Below are 14,715 nucleotides of genomic sequence, written 5' to 3'. Positions count from 1 at the left end.
AGAATCCAATTCTGTACGTCGGATATCCTGTCACGATGAATAAAAATAAAGTGCTCTGGGCTCGCCTAGTTCTGCTTATTTTCGAACTTCCTCCCACAGGGGTGCCAGGGGTCAGCGCAACCCTACTCCTGGCAATCAGCGGCGGAAGTGCACAGGGGCCGGGGGGCCCTATCTGGTCAGCACTGCCCCCGGTAGCTGTCTGTGGTGAGTGCTTCCAAGAAGCCAGCAGTTGAAGGAGCTGAGCAATATTTACAAGAAACACACCCAGCCCCCACTGTGCGCCTCCAGCCTGAGCTCTTCCTCCCCTGGGCTGGGAGGATGGAGGAGGACGGTGTGCGGAGGCACAGAGAGTGGGGTTTTTGGTCCCAGGGATCGAACTCAGGACCTTGCACTTGCCAGGCAGGCGCGGCACCACTGAGCTAAATCCCTGAGTGTTTAACACCGTGCTCACCTGCCCCTGGTGGCTAGAGAAACGCATGCTGTCCTCCAGATCCTGGGCCCAGGGGGGACAGAACCCACGGCCAAGCCACACAGACATTAAGTGTCACAGCAGCTCGAACAGGACCCTCGGTTCCATCTGCATCGAGGCAAAAGCAAACAAGGACAGTCAGGACAGCAGAGTAGTAATGAGTGTGGAGTGCCTGGGTTCAGATTCTGATGTGGCCACTTTTTCTTTTTGATTTTCTGCCACAGGGTCTCGATATGTATGTGGCCCATTTTGGCCTCAAAGTCAAGGTGATCCTCCTGCCTCAGCCTCCTGAGTGCTGGGATGACAGGCGTGCACCACCCAGCCCAGCAGATTTATCACGAACTATTTAAAACAAACCCAATTCTCACCCAGCCACTTTAATTAGCATGTGACCCTACCTTCATCTGTGCCTAGCTTAGGAGATGAAGCATCACTGAGGGAATGGGAGGAGACCCTTCTCCCAGAGCAGGGAACCTCTCCACGAGGCCAGGACCTCATGCGCCCTGTGTTTCTTGCTAATTCTACTGCCAATGTGGCATCCACTGAGGACCAGCACTTGGCTCTGTGTGACATACCCTCTGAGCAACCTGTCCTCCTGGTAGCCCGACCCAGGAGCAGGAGCTGTCTCAGGGTGTGGTAAACTGCCCAGTCTAATTCCAGAGCAGATTCCCAAACTGATGTTCCCAGCCATGCACGGTGGTGCACATCTGCAATCCCACCACTCGGGAGGCTGAGGCAGAAGGATCATCATGAGTTCCAGGCCAACCTGGGCTACACAGTGAGTTCAAGGGCAGCCTGAACTACACAGCCAAGACCCTGTCTCAAAAAAACAAAACGAAAAGCAAACTCATTTCAAAGGACAGAGGCTGAGGGTTTTCTTGATATCATTAGAAGTTTGGAGCAACTTTTAATAGTTCAAGCACAACTTTACTGCAAAGGATGAGGCAAGTCGAGTTCAGACCCCAGGAGGTTGGCGGCAGAGGGCAAAGGAAAAGGGAACCTCAGGAAGGTGCCCCAGAAGCAAGAAATCCTTCCTTCCTCTCCCAGCCATGTGGGGGCTGAGCCAGCTTTGGACCCAGTCCAAGCTCCGGATGAATAAGAGGGCAGACGGGCCGAGGTGTGGACCACCAGCCCGAGGGGCGCATGGCTCCAGGGTCCAGGGGGCTTGTGGATGCCAAGAGGAAGGATGATTAAAACCATGGCTGACGCTTACAGAAAAACACAACAAAATTTACTTTTTTTTGGTACTGGGGACCGAACTCGGGTCCTTGCGCTTGCGCAGCAGGTGGCGAAACCACTGAGCCAAATCCCTGGCAAAATTTACTTTTTTTTTTGACAAGGCCTTGCTAGGTAGATCAGCCTGGCCTTGAACTCCTGGCAGTCCTCCTGCCTCAGCCTCCTGAATGCTGGGATGGCTCCAGGTGCTCTCGGAATTTAGGAATTCAGGACGTACAGGGGGTTCATAGCCTCCATTGCTCAGTCTGAGTTCAACTCACAAAGTAGACGAAAGGCTTTCACAGATCCCTGCAGACACCACTGGCTAAAGATACAAATGAGAACAAGCAGTAAGAAAATGGTCTGCTGTCGATGCGTCTCCACCACTGCTGTGAATAACTGAACCTCAATCAATGCCAATGACAGAGGGAACTGGACTCAGAACCCAAGGAATAAAGTGTAGTTTTCCAGGAATGCTCAAAACGGTTTATTTTACAGGATGGAGAAGGGACCTTGCTCTGAACCAAGATTTTTTTTTTTTGGTACCAGAGATCAAACTCTGGTCCTTGTGCTTGCGCAGCAGGCAACAAAACCACTGAGCTAAATCCCCGACCCCAGGATTTTTTTTTTAAAGATAGTTTCTCCATCCAGTTCAGGCTGGCCATGGGCCGGGGATTTAGCTGAGTGGTTCTACCACTTGCACAAGGACCCAGTTCAATCCCTGGTACCAAAAAAAAAAAAAAAAAAAAAAGTTCAGGCTGGCCTTGAACTACGTAGCCCAGGCTGGTCTCAAACTCCGTGGTCTTCCTGCCTCAGCCTCCCGAGTGCCATCACTAATTGGGACTCCAGTGTATGTGCCTCGCCCACACCAGGCTTTGAAATGCTTTACTGGGGGAGCATTGAGGCCCAGTCACTTGAGCCAACAGCAGCCCCCTGTAGATCAGTCCTGTGGAACAAGACCCTAGCCCCAGCCCTGGAGATCTGCAAAAGGAGGCCCCAGCTCTGCCCCTCATAGCAAGCCAGGCCCTCCCTCCAGGCCCAGCCAGCACTCCCAACTGGACAACTAAGAGCCACAAGTTAAGACAAAAGTTTTTATTCAAAATCGCGAAGTATAAAAAAAAAAATAAGATCTCTTTTATTCCCCTGTACAGTATTCACTCAGATAAAACCAGCAGGCCACATGCTGCTCGAACCCAGCCCCAGGGAGGACCTGCAAGGCACATGCCATCCAGAGCCCTGTCCCCACCTCCGTGCTATGTACAAGTCAGCGACACCCTGGAAGCCAGGGAGCTGCTGCGGGCTGTCCTGCCTGGGCCTATCACCCTACACACAGCAAGCGTCACAGTCCTCCCCAAAAGGTCCCCAAGTCAGAGGAGGAAAGGAGTGGGAAAAAAAAAACACAAGCCCCCCCCCCCAAAAAAACCTAGGACAGCAGTTGTGGAAGCGCAGAGCAGGAAGGGAACCAAATAAATAAATAAATAAATACTTAACATTGACCTCCAGGTTAGAATGCGGATCTTTCCAAAAACAGGAAGAAAAAAAAAAACAGGTAAAATAACTTAAAGATTAAAAAAAAAAAAGAACTACAATCCTTTTGTATATTACCATGCCAACTATACACACATTTACAGCTTTTCTGTTTGCATTGTTCGTGCATTGTGTGTGGGTGTGTGAGGTCCTGGCTTGGAACAGGTTAAGTAAAAACCAAAGGGGAAGACAGTTCACTGGAGTTTTACTAAGGAGGCAGAAAGGAGGGCGGACGGCTCAGTGGTTGGCCCCAAGCCTCTCCTGTGGCACCTTTTGCATTAAGGAGGGGCAGGAACAGGGGACCCAACCCGGGAAGCAGCAGGTAGAGGCAAGTTCAAGTATTTCTCCCAGGACAGCTGGAGTCCCACAGAAGGCACTCAGAAGAGTCGAGGAGGGACTTCAAATGACACTGGGCCTACCCTGGCCCAGCCCCCACTGCCCAAGGGTCCAGCAGAGAGAGGCCAGGCGCCTGTGAGTGAGGAGCGCACGGCCACGCAGGGGCTGAACTGGGCACCCGTGTGGTCTCTGTCTCCGTCCCCGTCCGCCCCCACCCCCCACCCCCGGGAGGGGGCCCAGGGCCCCGGGGGCTGGAATGAGTTGAGTTGTTCCTGTGTCAAGCACTGTCCTGCCAGGGCGGGCCAGGCTGGGCAGCCAGGTGTCACCGGGAATGGGAAGCTGGAGGCCGGAGCTTCCACCCAGCGGGTCTGGCGAGGGGGGGGGGAGCGCCTGGCCGGAGTCACTATTCGCTGGTCCCCGGGGACAGGCTGTGCAGGTGGATCTCGGCTGTCTCCTGGGGCAGGAGGGCATCTTGCATCCACGGGTGGTTCTGGATTTCCTCGAAGGACGGCCGGTCAGACGGCCGCAGGGCCAGGCACCAGCGGATGAGGTGCTGGCACTCTGCAGAAGCAGGACACAGGGGTCAGGGGCCGCGGGCTCCTGGGGACGCCGGGCCCCAGGCCTCGGTGAGCTCACCACACCTCGCCCAACCCCCTGCCTGCCCACCCACCCCTTGCTCTTCACTGGAGGTGAGAATGCACTCAACCTGGATTCTTCAGGCCAGGCCAGCTAAACAGTGGTTCCCTCTTAAAACCTGTAGTTTCCAAACTTCAAGAGCCAAGGCCTTTTCCACTCAGCCTGCTCAGAAATGGGAAGGTGATGATGCGACACTCAGGAGACACCACCAGGAGCAACAAGGTGACTCACTTCACCCCAACTTACATCCATGATCGCCAGCTGGCACGAGCTCACCCAGACCACAACAAAGGGAGGTAGTGAAAAAAGCCCCGTGATTTTTTTACTCTCTGGGTCTTATACCCTTAGGAGGTGCCAGGGATAGAACCCAGGGCCTTCTCACTGTGCTACAACCCCAGCCTCTCCCATCTTTCTGAGACAAGGTCTTGCTAAATTTAAATTGCCCAGGCTAGACTTAACTCTGAGAGCTGCCTGCCTCAGCCTCTCAGACTACTGGGATTTTTAAAAAAACCTTAAGAACAGTGGGGTCTGATCCCCAGATCAAAAGTAAAACTTTTCAGAGAAACCAGACTGTCTTAATATGCTCGCACTCTGACCTCCCAGGGAAACTCAAAGACATGTGACCTGCCGGGCCAGCTCGAGTGTCAATCAGTGGTCTGTACACGCTAATTCACAGGTCACGGGCCACCTGGCCTGCAGGGTCCCAGAAGTTACCTGAGGAGACCCGCTGGCGGAAGAAAACTTGGCCTCGGATGATCTCCTCGTCGTGCTCGAAAGGGATATCACCACACACCATGTCATAAAGCAGGATCCCCAGGGACCACACGGCCGCCGACCTGCCGTGGTAGCGATGGTAGCGGATCCACTCGGGAGGGCTGTACACCCGGGTGCCTGCACGCCGAGGGAACAGGAGAGAAAACACTCAGCTGAGCTCACCGCAGCAGCTGCGCGGCAAAGCTTTCTTTAAGGAAAAAAAAAGCAAAACACCAACTCCCTTCTCTCAGGAGCTGGGTGAACTCCTGACTTTTGCCTCCTGGGCTAAGAGTAAAGTGGAAACGCAGCAACCAACCCTACTGGCCCAGCCATAAATTAAAGATCCTTACAAACCAGGCCAAGAAACAAACGGCCTCCCGCCTTTGGAGGGCGGGTCCAGACCGTCCCTCCTTTCCACTCGCGGCTGTCTCGGACCAGGTGAGCTTCTCGGCGCGGAGGGCATCCTGGCAATGACCCTGGCAAAACACCCCAAGCCAGGGTGCCCTCTGGGAGGCTTTCCTCCCCGCCCTCCAGCACCGGGGCAGGCAGGCTGGTTTGAGACCACGTGATTCCTGTTTACAAACTTTGGGTAGTAAAAAAAAAAAAGGGAGGTAGTCCCGATGCTGGTCACCAGGGGGCAGCAGAGACTTGAAAGAAAAAACAACACAACAAGGGAGGGCCCGGCCAGCCATTAACTGTTAAATACAAAAAATGCAGCCCAGCCCAGCCCAGCCTAGCGTCTTCCAAGGGCAAATAAACACAAACCACAAGCCCGAATCACAAGTTTTGAAAGGCTGTCGTTTGTTAGGGTAAGCCACCCCGAGAATGACCCACCCTCCTCGCTTTGATCTCGGGCTCCCCAAGCCTTGGGTTCTGAAAGAAGCCGCTCCAAGCCCCTCCCTACGCAAGATAGGTTTTCATCCTCCCTGCGGAGAGGGCCAACTATTCTCCAACCAGCAACAGATCCTATTTCACAACAATCCACTCCTGACTCCCTCGCCCCACGACACCGAAAATAAAAATTTTAGTGAAACGGTTTTTCAGAACCTCCCCCTAGATCAGAAGGTACGGGTAAATTAAAAACTTCCTTATAAGTGAAACAAATTGACCCGCACCAGCGTCAGGATCTCTCCTCCCAACCGCACTGCTTTCCTGGCCGGGAAAGTGGGTCAGACTTTGGAAATCTGGGCTACGGCCCGTGGCCCACAAGCTCTTATTCATCGGGAAAGCTTGGAAGCCACTGAAAAAATTCGATCATGCCAGAAGCATTACAGGTTGCGCCGGCCTGAAATCCCCGGCGGGCGGGAAGCCGTCCCAAGCCCGGCGCCGCGCCCGGCGTCCGATGACCTTTATGAAGGACCGCAGCTGGCAGGCCGCGAGGCCAGCCCGGGTCACCGGGCAGCAACTCACCGTCGAAGTCGGTGTAGACGGTGTCCTTGAGCAGCGCACCCGAACCGAAGTCGATGAGCTTGAGCTCGCCGCGGCTAAGGTCGATGAGGATGTTCTCGTCCTTGATGTCGCGGTGCAGCACCCCGCAGTCGTGGCAGTGCCGCACGGCCTCCAGCACCTGCCCGAAGAAGCTGCGCGCCAGCTCCTCCTGCAGGGCGCCCCTCTCCGTGATGAAGTCAAAGAGGTCCTGCACCGGCTCGGGCCTCTCCAGGATCAGCACGAAACTGTCGGGCCTCTCGAACCAGTCCAGGAGCCTGATGACGCCGGAGAAGCCCGAGCTCACCTTCTTCAGCAGGACCACTTCCATGGGCACGCGGGTGCCATTGGGCTGCGGGAGCGAAGGGGGCCGGGCCGGTAAGCGGGGACTCGGGAAAGGCTGGGCGCGCGCCCCAGGACCACCCGCCCGGCCACCCGCCTCCCGGGTCGCGCCCCGGGCGCTCACCAGCTCGCCCCAGTCGGAAATCCGATCCTTCTCCACGTGCTTGATGGCCACCTGCAAGCCCCAGCACAGCGTCCTCAGATCCCAAGCCTGGCCCGGCCCGCGCCCCCCGCACGCCCGGCGCGGCGCCCCCGGCTCGCCCCCCCGGCTCACCGGCAAGTTGTCGGCGACGCGGACGCCGGAATACACTGAGCCGAAGCCGCCGCTGCCCAGCAGCGGGCCCACCTGGTACTGCGTCTCCAGGGGCTCCTTGTCCTTGCCTGAGGAGAAGAGACACAGGGCGCTCAGCACCGGCCCCGAGCCCGGTCCTGGGGCCGGCGGAGCGGCGGGGCGCGCACTCACCGGGCGCCAGCTTGGTGGCGTGCAGGTCCCCGCAGGGCGCGGCGCGCAGGTGGGCGAGCGAGTTGATCTTAGACAGGAGCATCCCCAGCTCCAGGGCGTGGGCGCGGGGACGCGGCCCGGGGCGGCTGCGGCGCGGGCTGCGGGTGGCGTTGCGGCGGGGGCTGCGGCGGGCCGAGGCTGAGCGAGGCCCGTGGCACCGGCGGCGGGAGGGCGCGCCCGCACGGCTAGGCGGCAGGGAGCGCGGCTGCCGAGGCGGGATGCGGAGCTCGCGAAGGCGGCTGCCGCTGCTGCTGTTGCTGCGGCTGATGCAGACCCCGCCGCTGACTGCGATCCGGCCTCCTCCGCCACCGCGCCCGCTGCTGCAGACGCCGGGCTCGCCCCGCCGCCAGGAGTAAAGGGGCGGAGCGCGCGGACGGGGAGGGCGCGCGGGAGGGCGGGGACGGGGCGGGGCCTCTCCGGGAGGCCTAGGCGGGGAGCCGGGCAGCCGGGCAGGCGCGGGGAGGCCAGGGGGTGGGGCGGCGGCGGGACACTGCGACTCCCCTCGGGCCCCGCCCCCGCGGACCCGCCGCCAGCCAACCAGGGGCGAGCTGATCTGCATAGCCCCGCGCGCCCCGCCCCGCCCCCTGCCCCGCCCGCGCGGTCAGAATGGTCTCGGCGCCGCCTCGACGTGGCGGGAAGGAAAAGGCGCCAAAATGGAGGGGGAGGGGCGCGGCGCGAGGAAGGCGGGAGTCTCGCGGCGGGCGGAAGGGCGGGGAGGGGCGCTGCGATTCAAACCCAAACAATAACAAAGCGTCCGAGGCCTCCGGGCCGGCTCGGCGGCGCTGGGGTTCGCGCAGGCCGGGGTCAAGGCTCGGGCCGAGCCGGGTGGTCCCCGCGTAACTCAGCCGAGGTCTCCGCGCCGCCGCGGGCGGGCGCCGGCCCTGCGGGGCTGCGTCACGGGAGCGGGGAGTCGCCGGCCGGGCGGCACCCGAGAGGCCGGGCCGGGCAGGTTGCCTCCCAGCTCTCCGGAAACGAGTGCGGAGGGGCGGCGGGACGCCGCGTCGCGGTGCGGAAGAAATCCTGACAGCGGTGTCCGGCGGTGGGCCGATGCCGCCTCGGCCCTGCGGAGCAAGACGCCCCGGTGGCGCCCGCGCGCGATGGCGTCAGCACTGTCACGCGGCGGTCACCTCCCCGTCGCCTCCACTCGCGACCCTGCCGTTCCGAGGACCCCGGCCAGGGCTCGAGGAGGCCTCCGCCCACCCGAGGAGACCGCTCGGAGGCCCGAGGCCACCTCCCCTTTGTCCCCGCCGCGCCCATCGCGACTGTGAGACTCGCACGTGGACCCGGCGGGGTCCGGGCCGTGGGGAGCGGACTACAGCCCCCTTCCAAGTTCCTGCCCTTGGAAAAGGAGGAGCTGTCTCCTTGAGTGCATTGCAGCGTTGGCGCCCTGAGTTTGCCCGGGTGCCGCTGCAGGAAGGGGCCCAGACCCCAACCCTGAGGACTGTGTCTAGGAAGTGGCACTGACCCCACGCTGTTGGTGCGCAATGGCCTCCCGGTTCGCTCTGGGTGACTAGGAGACACCCCGGAGTTTAGGAACCAGTCCCTTTTTGCAGGAAAAAAAGAAATTTCCGCGGCATGTCAGGGGCATATGACAGCCAGCCAGGAGGTGACACGGCCCAGATTCCAGGCCTGGGCTTTCCAAGCTTCCCGCTCATCACACCCCAAAGTCCTGGGGACTGAGCAGGACATGGGTTACCAGCCTGAGTGACCCCAGCCCCTCTGTCCACCCCTTCCTCTCTCCAGCTCTCAGACCTAGGCACCCGCACACCTAGTGCCTCCCACAGGTGCTGCCTGGGAAGTTAGGCCAGCTTTAAAACAAAAAAAATAACAGGTTTGGTACAGGGATTTAGCTCAGTGGCACCTCACCTGCCTTGAAGGCACAAGGTCCTGAGTTCAATCCCCGGTACCAAAAAAATAAGATAACTGGGTTGGTGTGGTGGCACACACCTATAATCCTAGTGCCAGGGAGGCTGAGGCAGGAGGATTTTGGAAAGTTCAAGGCTAGCCAGGGCTACACTGTGAGTTCAGGGCTTGCCTGGACTATGTAGCGAAACTCTTTTGTCTCAAAACAAAACAAAGACAGTCTAGCTAAATTGCCCAGGCTGGCCTTCAGTTTGCAATCCGGCCTCAAATTCCAGAGTAGCTGGGATTACTGGTCTGTACTACCACACCTGGGTCCCTCCCCTTCTATTCAAATCATTTCCACCCTTCAGGAGACCTTGTATGTAGTTCTACCATTACACTGGGCCATTGATGCATACCTCTAGTCCCAGCTCTCTGGGAGACTGAAGCAGGAGGATTGCAAGTTCTAGTCCAACCTAGCAATTTAGCAAGACTCTGTCTCAACACTGACAATAAAAAGGGCTGGAGGGCTGGGCATTTAGCTCAGTGGTTCTGCCTCCGCAAGGTCCGGAGTTTGATCCCTGGTATCAAAAAAAAGAAAAAGAAAAAGGGCTGGAGATGTAGCTCAGGATAAATCGACGCTGGGTTCAATCCCCAGTACTGCAAAAAAAAATAGTTTCACCATTTGTTGAACAAGTCCAAGCATTTATTTACTCCCCATCCTACCCATCTGACAATCATGTGAAGTTTGGTAACAAATCTTTTTGTCTACTAATTTACCAGTTATTTATACTGAATCTCTGTTCCTTGAACCCATACTTTATCCAACATATGCTGATGGAAGAGAAGACCGTGACTCAACAGAACAGGATCAAAATCAATTTGTGCAAGCTGTGGGTGGTGCCCTGTACCTGTGATTCAAGGACTCACTAGGGAGGCTGAGGCAGGAGGACCACTTGAGCCCAGGAGTTCTTCACCCTGGGCAACATAGTGAGTCCTCATCTCATCACCAGAAAATGCCCATTTGTGGTCTGGACCTGCACACCAGCCACCAACCGCTTGCCTCTTTTTCTTGAGAGGGCCCAGGCTGGCCTCAAATCCAAGGCAATCCTGCCTCAGCCTCCCAAGTACTGGGATTACAGGCATGTGCCACCATACCTGGTTCTTGAATAAAAACTTATCCATTTAGGGAGAGAAAGTGTTTCAAAATAATCAAATAAAAGCTAGGTGTGAATGTACACCTGTAGTTCTAATGCCCTCAGAGGATGAGGCAGGAGGACTGCAGTCAGTGCTAAGCCAGCCTGGGCAATTTAGAGACTTAGTGAGAGACCCTGTCTAAAAATAAAAAAGTTGTTTTTTCAAAAGGGCTGGGGTGGACCAGGGATTTAGCTCAGTGGTGTCACCTCCTGCCTCACAAGCACAAGGTCCCAAGTTTGATTCCCGGTACCAAATACATAAATAAGTAAGTAAGTAAATAAATAAATAAAAGGGCTGGGGATGTTGTTCAGAGCAAAGGTCCTAGGTTCAATCCCCAGTCTCTCCACCCCCAAAAAAGTTTTATGCATTAAATCAAGTTTGTGGTATGTACCTGTAATTTCAGCCCTAGGGAGGCTGAGGTAGAAGGAACACCACAAGTTCAAGGCCAGCCTGTGCTACACAGTGAGTTCAAGTCCAGCCTGCACTACATAGCGAGTTCAAGGCCAGCCTCCACTACATAGCAAGACCCTCAAAAAAAATAAATGAATAAATAATAAATTCACCAAGTGTAGCGGTGCACCCCTGTAATCCCAGCACTCCACAGGCTGAGGCAGGAGGATCAACACAGCCCAGGACATAATGAGCTCAAGGCCAGCCTGGACTACCTAGTGAGACCCTGCCTCCAAAAAAAATCAATACTAACAGTACTAATAATAATGAATCAAGTTGCCTTGCTCTTTTATTTTCTCTAGATCTGCAGCATTAAATATTTAATTAATTGGATCCTAAATGATTAACATTTAATATACCTGCTTTATTTTTTTGTGTTTTTGTTTTGTTTTGTTAGTACCGGCGATCAAACTCAGGTCCTTGTGCTTGGGCAGCAGGCGGTGAAACCACTGAGTTAAATCCCCGGCCTGTCCTGCTTTATATATATTGGGTACCAGAGCTGGAAGTTACAAATTATGGACCTTGCTTGGCAAAGATCTTTTACTTACTTCAAACTGCTTTCAAAAAAAAAAAAATTATTGATCCAGTTAGCGTCATTCTTTGAGTTAAATGCAATATAATGACGATTCTCAAAAAAAAAAAAAAAATTATAACACATTCAAGTGTATTTTGGGCCAGGGATTTAGCTCAGTGGTTCCGCCGCCTGCCCTGCAAGTGCAAGGACCCGAGTTCATCAATCCCCAGTACCAAAAAAACGTTTTAAAAGCTACTCTTCAAGGATAGGGAATTTAATATTTTGATTCATCAAAAGGTAGTTTTAAATAATTGATAATGTGAAATAGAAAGAAAAGGTTCAAAGGGTTAGGGGAAGTCGGAGGGGTAGGGGAATAGGGAAAAAATAAGAACCAAGATAGTCATGTAAAGGTATAAATTCCCAATGATAAATGTAACTACTGTAGGCCTAAAATGGACCAATAAAAGAATTTAAGGGGAAAAAAAGGTAGTTTTAGGAGCAAGAGCATTTCAAGTTTAAACCAAGCCTGGCAACTTAAGTGATTTAGTGAGATCTTGTCTCAAAATTAAAAATAAGTTTTTTAAAAATTTAAAATGTAATGATAGTAAAAGTAAAGGGGGGGGCGGGACACAATGGTACACGCCTGTAATCCCAGCACTTGGGAGGCTGAGGCAGGAGGATCACTATGAGTTCAAGGCCAATCTGGGTTACATACTGAGACCCTGTCTCAAAAAAAAGCAAAGCACTGCTTGTGCTGTCTCAGAGACTCTAACAATCAGAAAAATAATTAAATGACAAATGCCCATGGATACTAACATTTGTCCAGAAAGAGGAGCATTTGGTAACAACTGAAGTTGAACAACATCCATGGAATTCTTTTTTTTTTTTCTTGGTACCAGGGATTGAACTCAGGACCTTGGCCTTGCAAAGCAGGCACAGTGCCACTGAGCTAAATCCCCGCCCATCCATGGAATTCCTTTGTGGTTTCCGTGTGCTACTTGATACAGATTTAACTCAGTCACTGTTGAAGCGGTGACTTCAGTGCTTTCATAACCACAGAACTTCAGAGAGTTTGAAAGGGACAATTTTTCAAAGTCCTTCTGACTCCAGTCAATGCACTCATTGATTAGCACTGTATTTTCTAAATAAATTTTTTATCATGAATCACATAGAAATAATGTTCATCTGGCTGGGCGTGGTGGTGCAGGCCTGTAATTCCAGCACTCGGGAGGCTGAGGCAGGAGGATCCCTATGAGTTTGAACCTACCCTAGGCTACATAGTTCAAGGCCAGCCTGAACTACATAGCGAGACCCTGTCTCAAAAAAACAAATAAATAAATAAATCCTGATTTTTTTTTCGGAAATTTACACATTAGTACTAACAATTTCAATAAAAACAATATTTGTTGAAGACACTGTACACAGACTGTATAGTTCCTGAATAGGTGAAAAATTCGGAGAAGTTAGAACACACAATGGCTACAGAAGCCTGGAGATTGTTCTAAATCACCATATTAAAATGGATGCACCTCGAGACCATGATGTTAAGTGAAAAAATCAGACATGCAAGCTTAAATATCACAGAGTTTCTCTTATGAGGAATCCGAAGTATGTATAGATGAAAGAGCTGAATAAAAGATAATAAGAGGGTTGGGGATTTAGCTCAGTGGTTTCGCCACCTGCTGTGCAAGCACAAGGACCTGAGTTCGATCCCCGGTACCAAAAAAAAAAAGATAATAAGAAATAGGGAGCTAGATCTGCCAAGGAGAAGGGGACAAAGAGGAGGAGGAGGAGGGAGGGGGGGAGGGGAAGGCAGAGCAACAAGGATTAAGGTGTGTTGTGTGCAGGGACCAGCTCCCAGTGAGGAATGGATTCATTTTGTGCTACAAACATGGGCTAATAAAATTTGATTTTGGGGCCGGGGATTTAGCTCAGTGGTTCTGCCACCTGCCTTGCAGGCACAAGGTCTGGAGTTCCATCCCTGGTACCAAAAAAACAAAAACAAAAAGATAATACAAAATTTTTTTTTAGTTTTACCATAATAGAAGACTAAGAAAATGAGGCTGGGTGTAATGGCACACTTGGGAGGCTGAGGCAGGAGGATCACTGCAAGTTCAAGGCCAGTGTGGATTACATAGAGAGACCCTGCCTCAAAAAAACCCAAAACATTGTATAACAGGGGCGGTACTAAAAGCATTTTGCCCAAGAGGACACAACTAGAGGCAGCACAGTCTTCTGCCTGCCCCTGTTTTGGTTCCCTTGGGAAGTGAGAGGGGTTTAAGAGATTTAAAATGTTCTGTGATTAAATTCCTACGATATCACCCACGAGGCCTGGGTTCAAATGGTGCTGACAGGTAAAGGTGCTGACATGGACGATGAAGACCTTAATCTGTCTTTCCTTTTTTCTTTCTTCTTCCTTCCTTTCTTTTTTGCTTTTTGTTTTTTGGTTTCACTATATAATCCAGGCTGGCCTTGAACTCACAGCAATCCTTCTGCCTTAGCATCCTGAGTGCTGGGATTACAGACCTGTGCCACCATGTTCGGCTTTTAATTCAGATGTTAAAACGTGAGACATGAATCAGTAGAAAGGAGGGAAAGAATGAGGTTAGTAAAATCAGGAATGGAAGCAAAAGACCCTTTGTGTTCTGTCTGCATTTTCCCCAAGTCTGCAAAATGAATGAATAAAAATTTCTTTTAAAAAATGAAAAGCCGGGCTGGGTGTGGTGCCACATGCCTGTAATCCCAGCATTCAGGAGGCTGAGGCAGGAGGATCACCAGGCGTTTGAGGCCACTTTGAACTACATAGTGAGATCCTGTCTCAACAAAACAAGACAACAGGGCCGGGGATTTAGCTCAGTGCTTCCGGCGCCTGCCTCGAAAGCGCAAGGTCCCAAGTTCGATCCCCAGTACCAAAAAACACAAACCAACAACAACAAAAAGAAGGAAAGCAGAAGCAGAAAGCGAATCAGCAGGACTTCTGATGCTAATGATACAAAGCATGAAAGAAAGAAAAAACGATAGACTTGATTTCGGTCTCAGCTGAAGGGGAAACCAGGAAGATGCGACCCAGGTAGCTTTTCCCCCTGGGGTGCTGAGCCTACATCCGGGTAACAGCAGAGTCAGGTTCCAAACGTCAACCAGGCCCAGTTTAGTAGGACACGGAAATGTGCCCACCAGTGTGGAGAAACTCCCGTTTTCAACACCACTTCCTCTTTAACTCTGTTTTGGTTCTCTTTTTAGGCGGTTGCTACTAAAAACAAACAAGGAGAGCTCAGGAGGCCAGAGCTCCAGCGACCCAGCCACTGCGTTACAGATAAACAACCGCTCATACACCTTCCGTGTGTGAGGGCCCAAGCAACTTTGAAGTAACTTTTTTCATTTGTTTTGGTTTAGGGCAGGCTCTCACTAGGTTCCCCCCGCCTTTTTTTTTTTTTTTTTTTTTTATTTTATTGTTTTGTTTTTTGGTTTGGTACCAGGGATTGAACTAAGGGCCTTCACACTGAGCTA

At 53.1% G+C, this 14,715-nt stretch overlaps 1 protein-coding gene across 3 annotated transcripts; it reads right to left on the bottom strand.

Annotated features, from left to right (window-relative positions):
* Window positions 1-2,761: 2,761 nt before the first annotated feature.
* On the bottom strand, window positions 2,762-7,554 carry Pim1 (Pim-1 proto-oncogene, serine/threonine kinase). Of its 3 annotated transcripts, XM_004846666.3 has the most exons (6): window positions 7,167-7,554; window positions 6,978-7,084; window positions 6,828-6,878; window positions 6,347-6,713; window positions 4,898-5,074; window positions 2,762-4,108 (listed from the first exon to the last, which is right to left on the bottom strand). In XM_004846666.3, the coding sequence occupies exons 1-6, from the start codon at window positions 7,246-7,248 to the stop codon at window positions 3,951-3,953; spliced, it is 942 nt and encodes a 313-aa protein (XP_004846723.1). In that variant the 5' UTR covers window positions 7,249-7,554; the 3' UTR covers window positions 2,762-3,950. The 3 variants fall into 3 exon arrangements, with proteins under 3 accessions (XP_004846723.1, XP_087040591.1, XP_087040592.1); XM_087184465.1 differs by having other exon boundaries at window positions 6,347-6,878; window positions 7,167-7,535; XM_087184466.1 differs by lacking the exons at window positions 6,347-6,713; window positions 6,828-6,878; window positions 6,978-7,084; window positions 7,167-7,554 and adding an exon at window positions 5,291-6,326.
* Window positions 7,555-14,715: the final 7,161 nt, after the last annotated feature.

Source organism: Heterocephalus glaber, unplaced genomic scaffold, assembly GCF_053883595.1.
Source record: "Heterocephalus glaber isolate CG9 unplaced genomic scaffold, H.glaber_assembly_v1.0 deba00001497, whole genome shotgun sequence".
Taxonomy (NCBI): Eukaryota; Metazoa; Chordata; class Mammalia; order Rodentia; family Bathyergidae; genus Heterocephalus; species Heterocephalus glaber.
This window is presented reverse-complemented; position numbering and strand designations above follow the sequence as displayed.

What these genes read in the sequence shown, in the direction of transcription:
- Pim1 (XM_087184465.1), bottom strand. Translation starts at nt 7,248, where the DNA reads ATGCTCCTGTCTAAGATCAACTCGCTCGCCCACCTGCGCGCCGCGCCC. An exon ending in GCGTCGCCGACAACTTGCCG is followed by an intron (nt 6,879 to 6,977) that starts GTGAGCCGGGGG and finishes TGGGGCTTGCAG; the next exon opens with GTGGCCATCAAGCACGTGGA. An exon ending in CCGCCAGCGGGTCTCCTCAG is followed by an intron (nt 4,109 to 4,897) that starts GTAACTTCTGGG and finishes CTGCTTCTGCAG; the next exon opens with AGTGCCAGCACCTCATCCGC.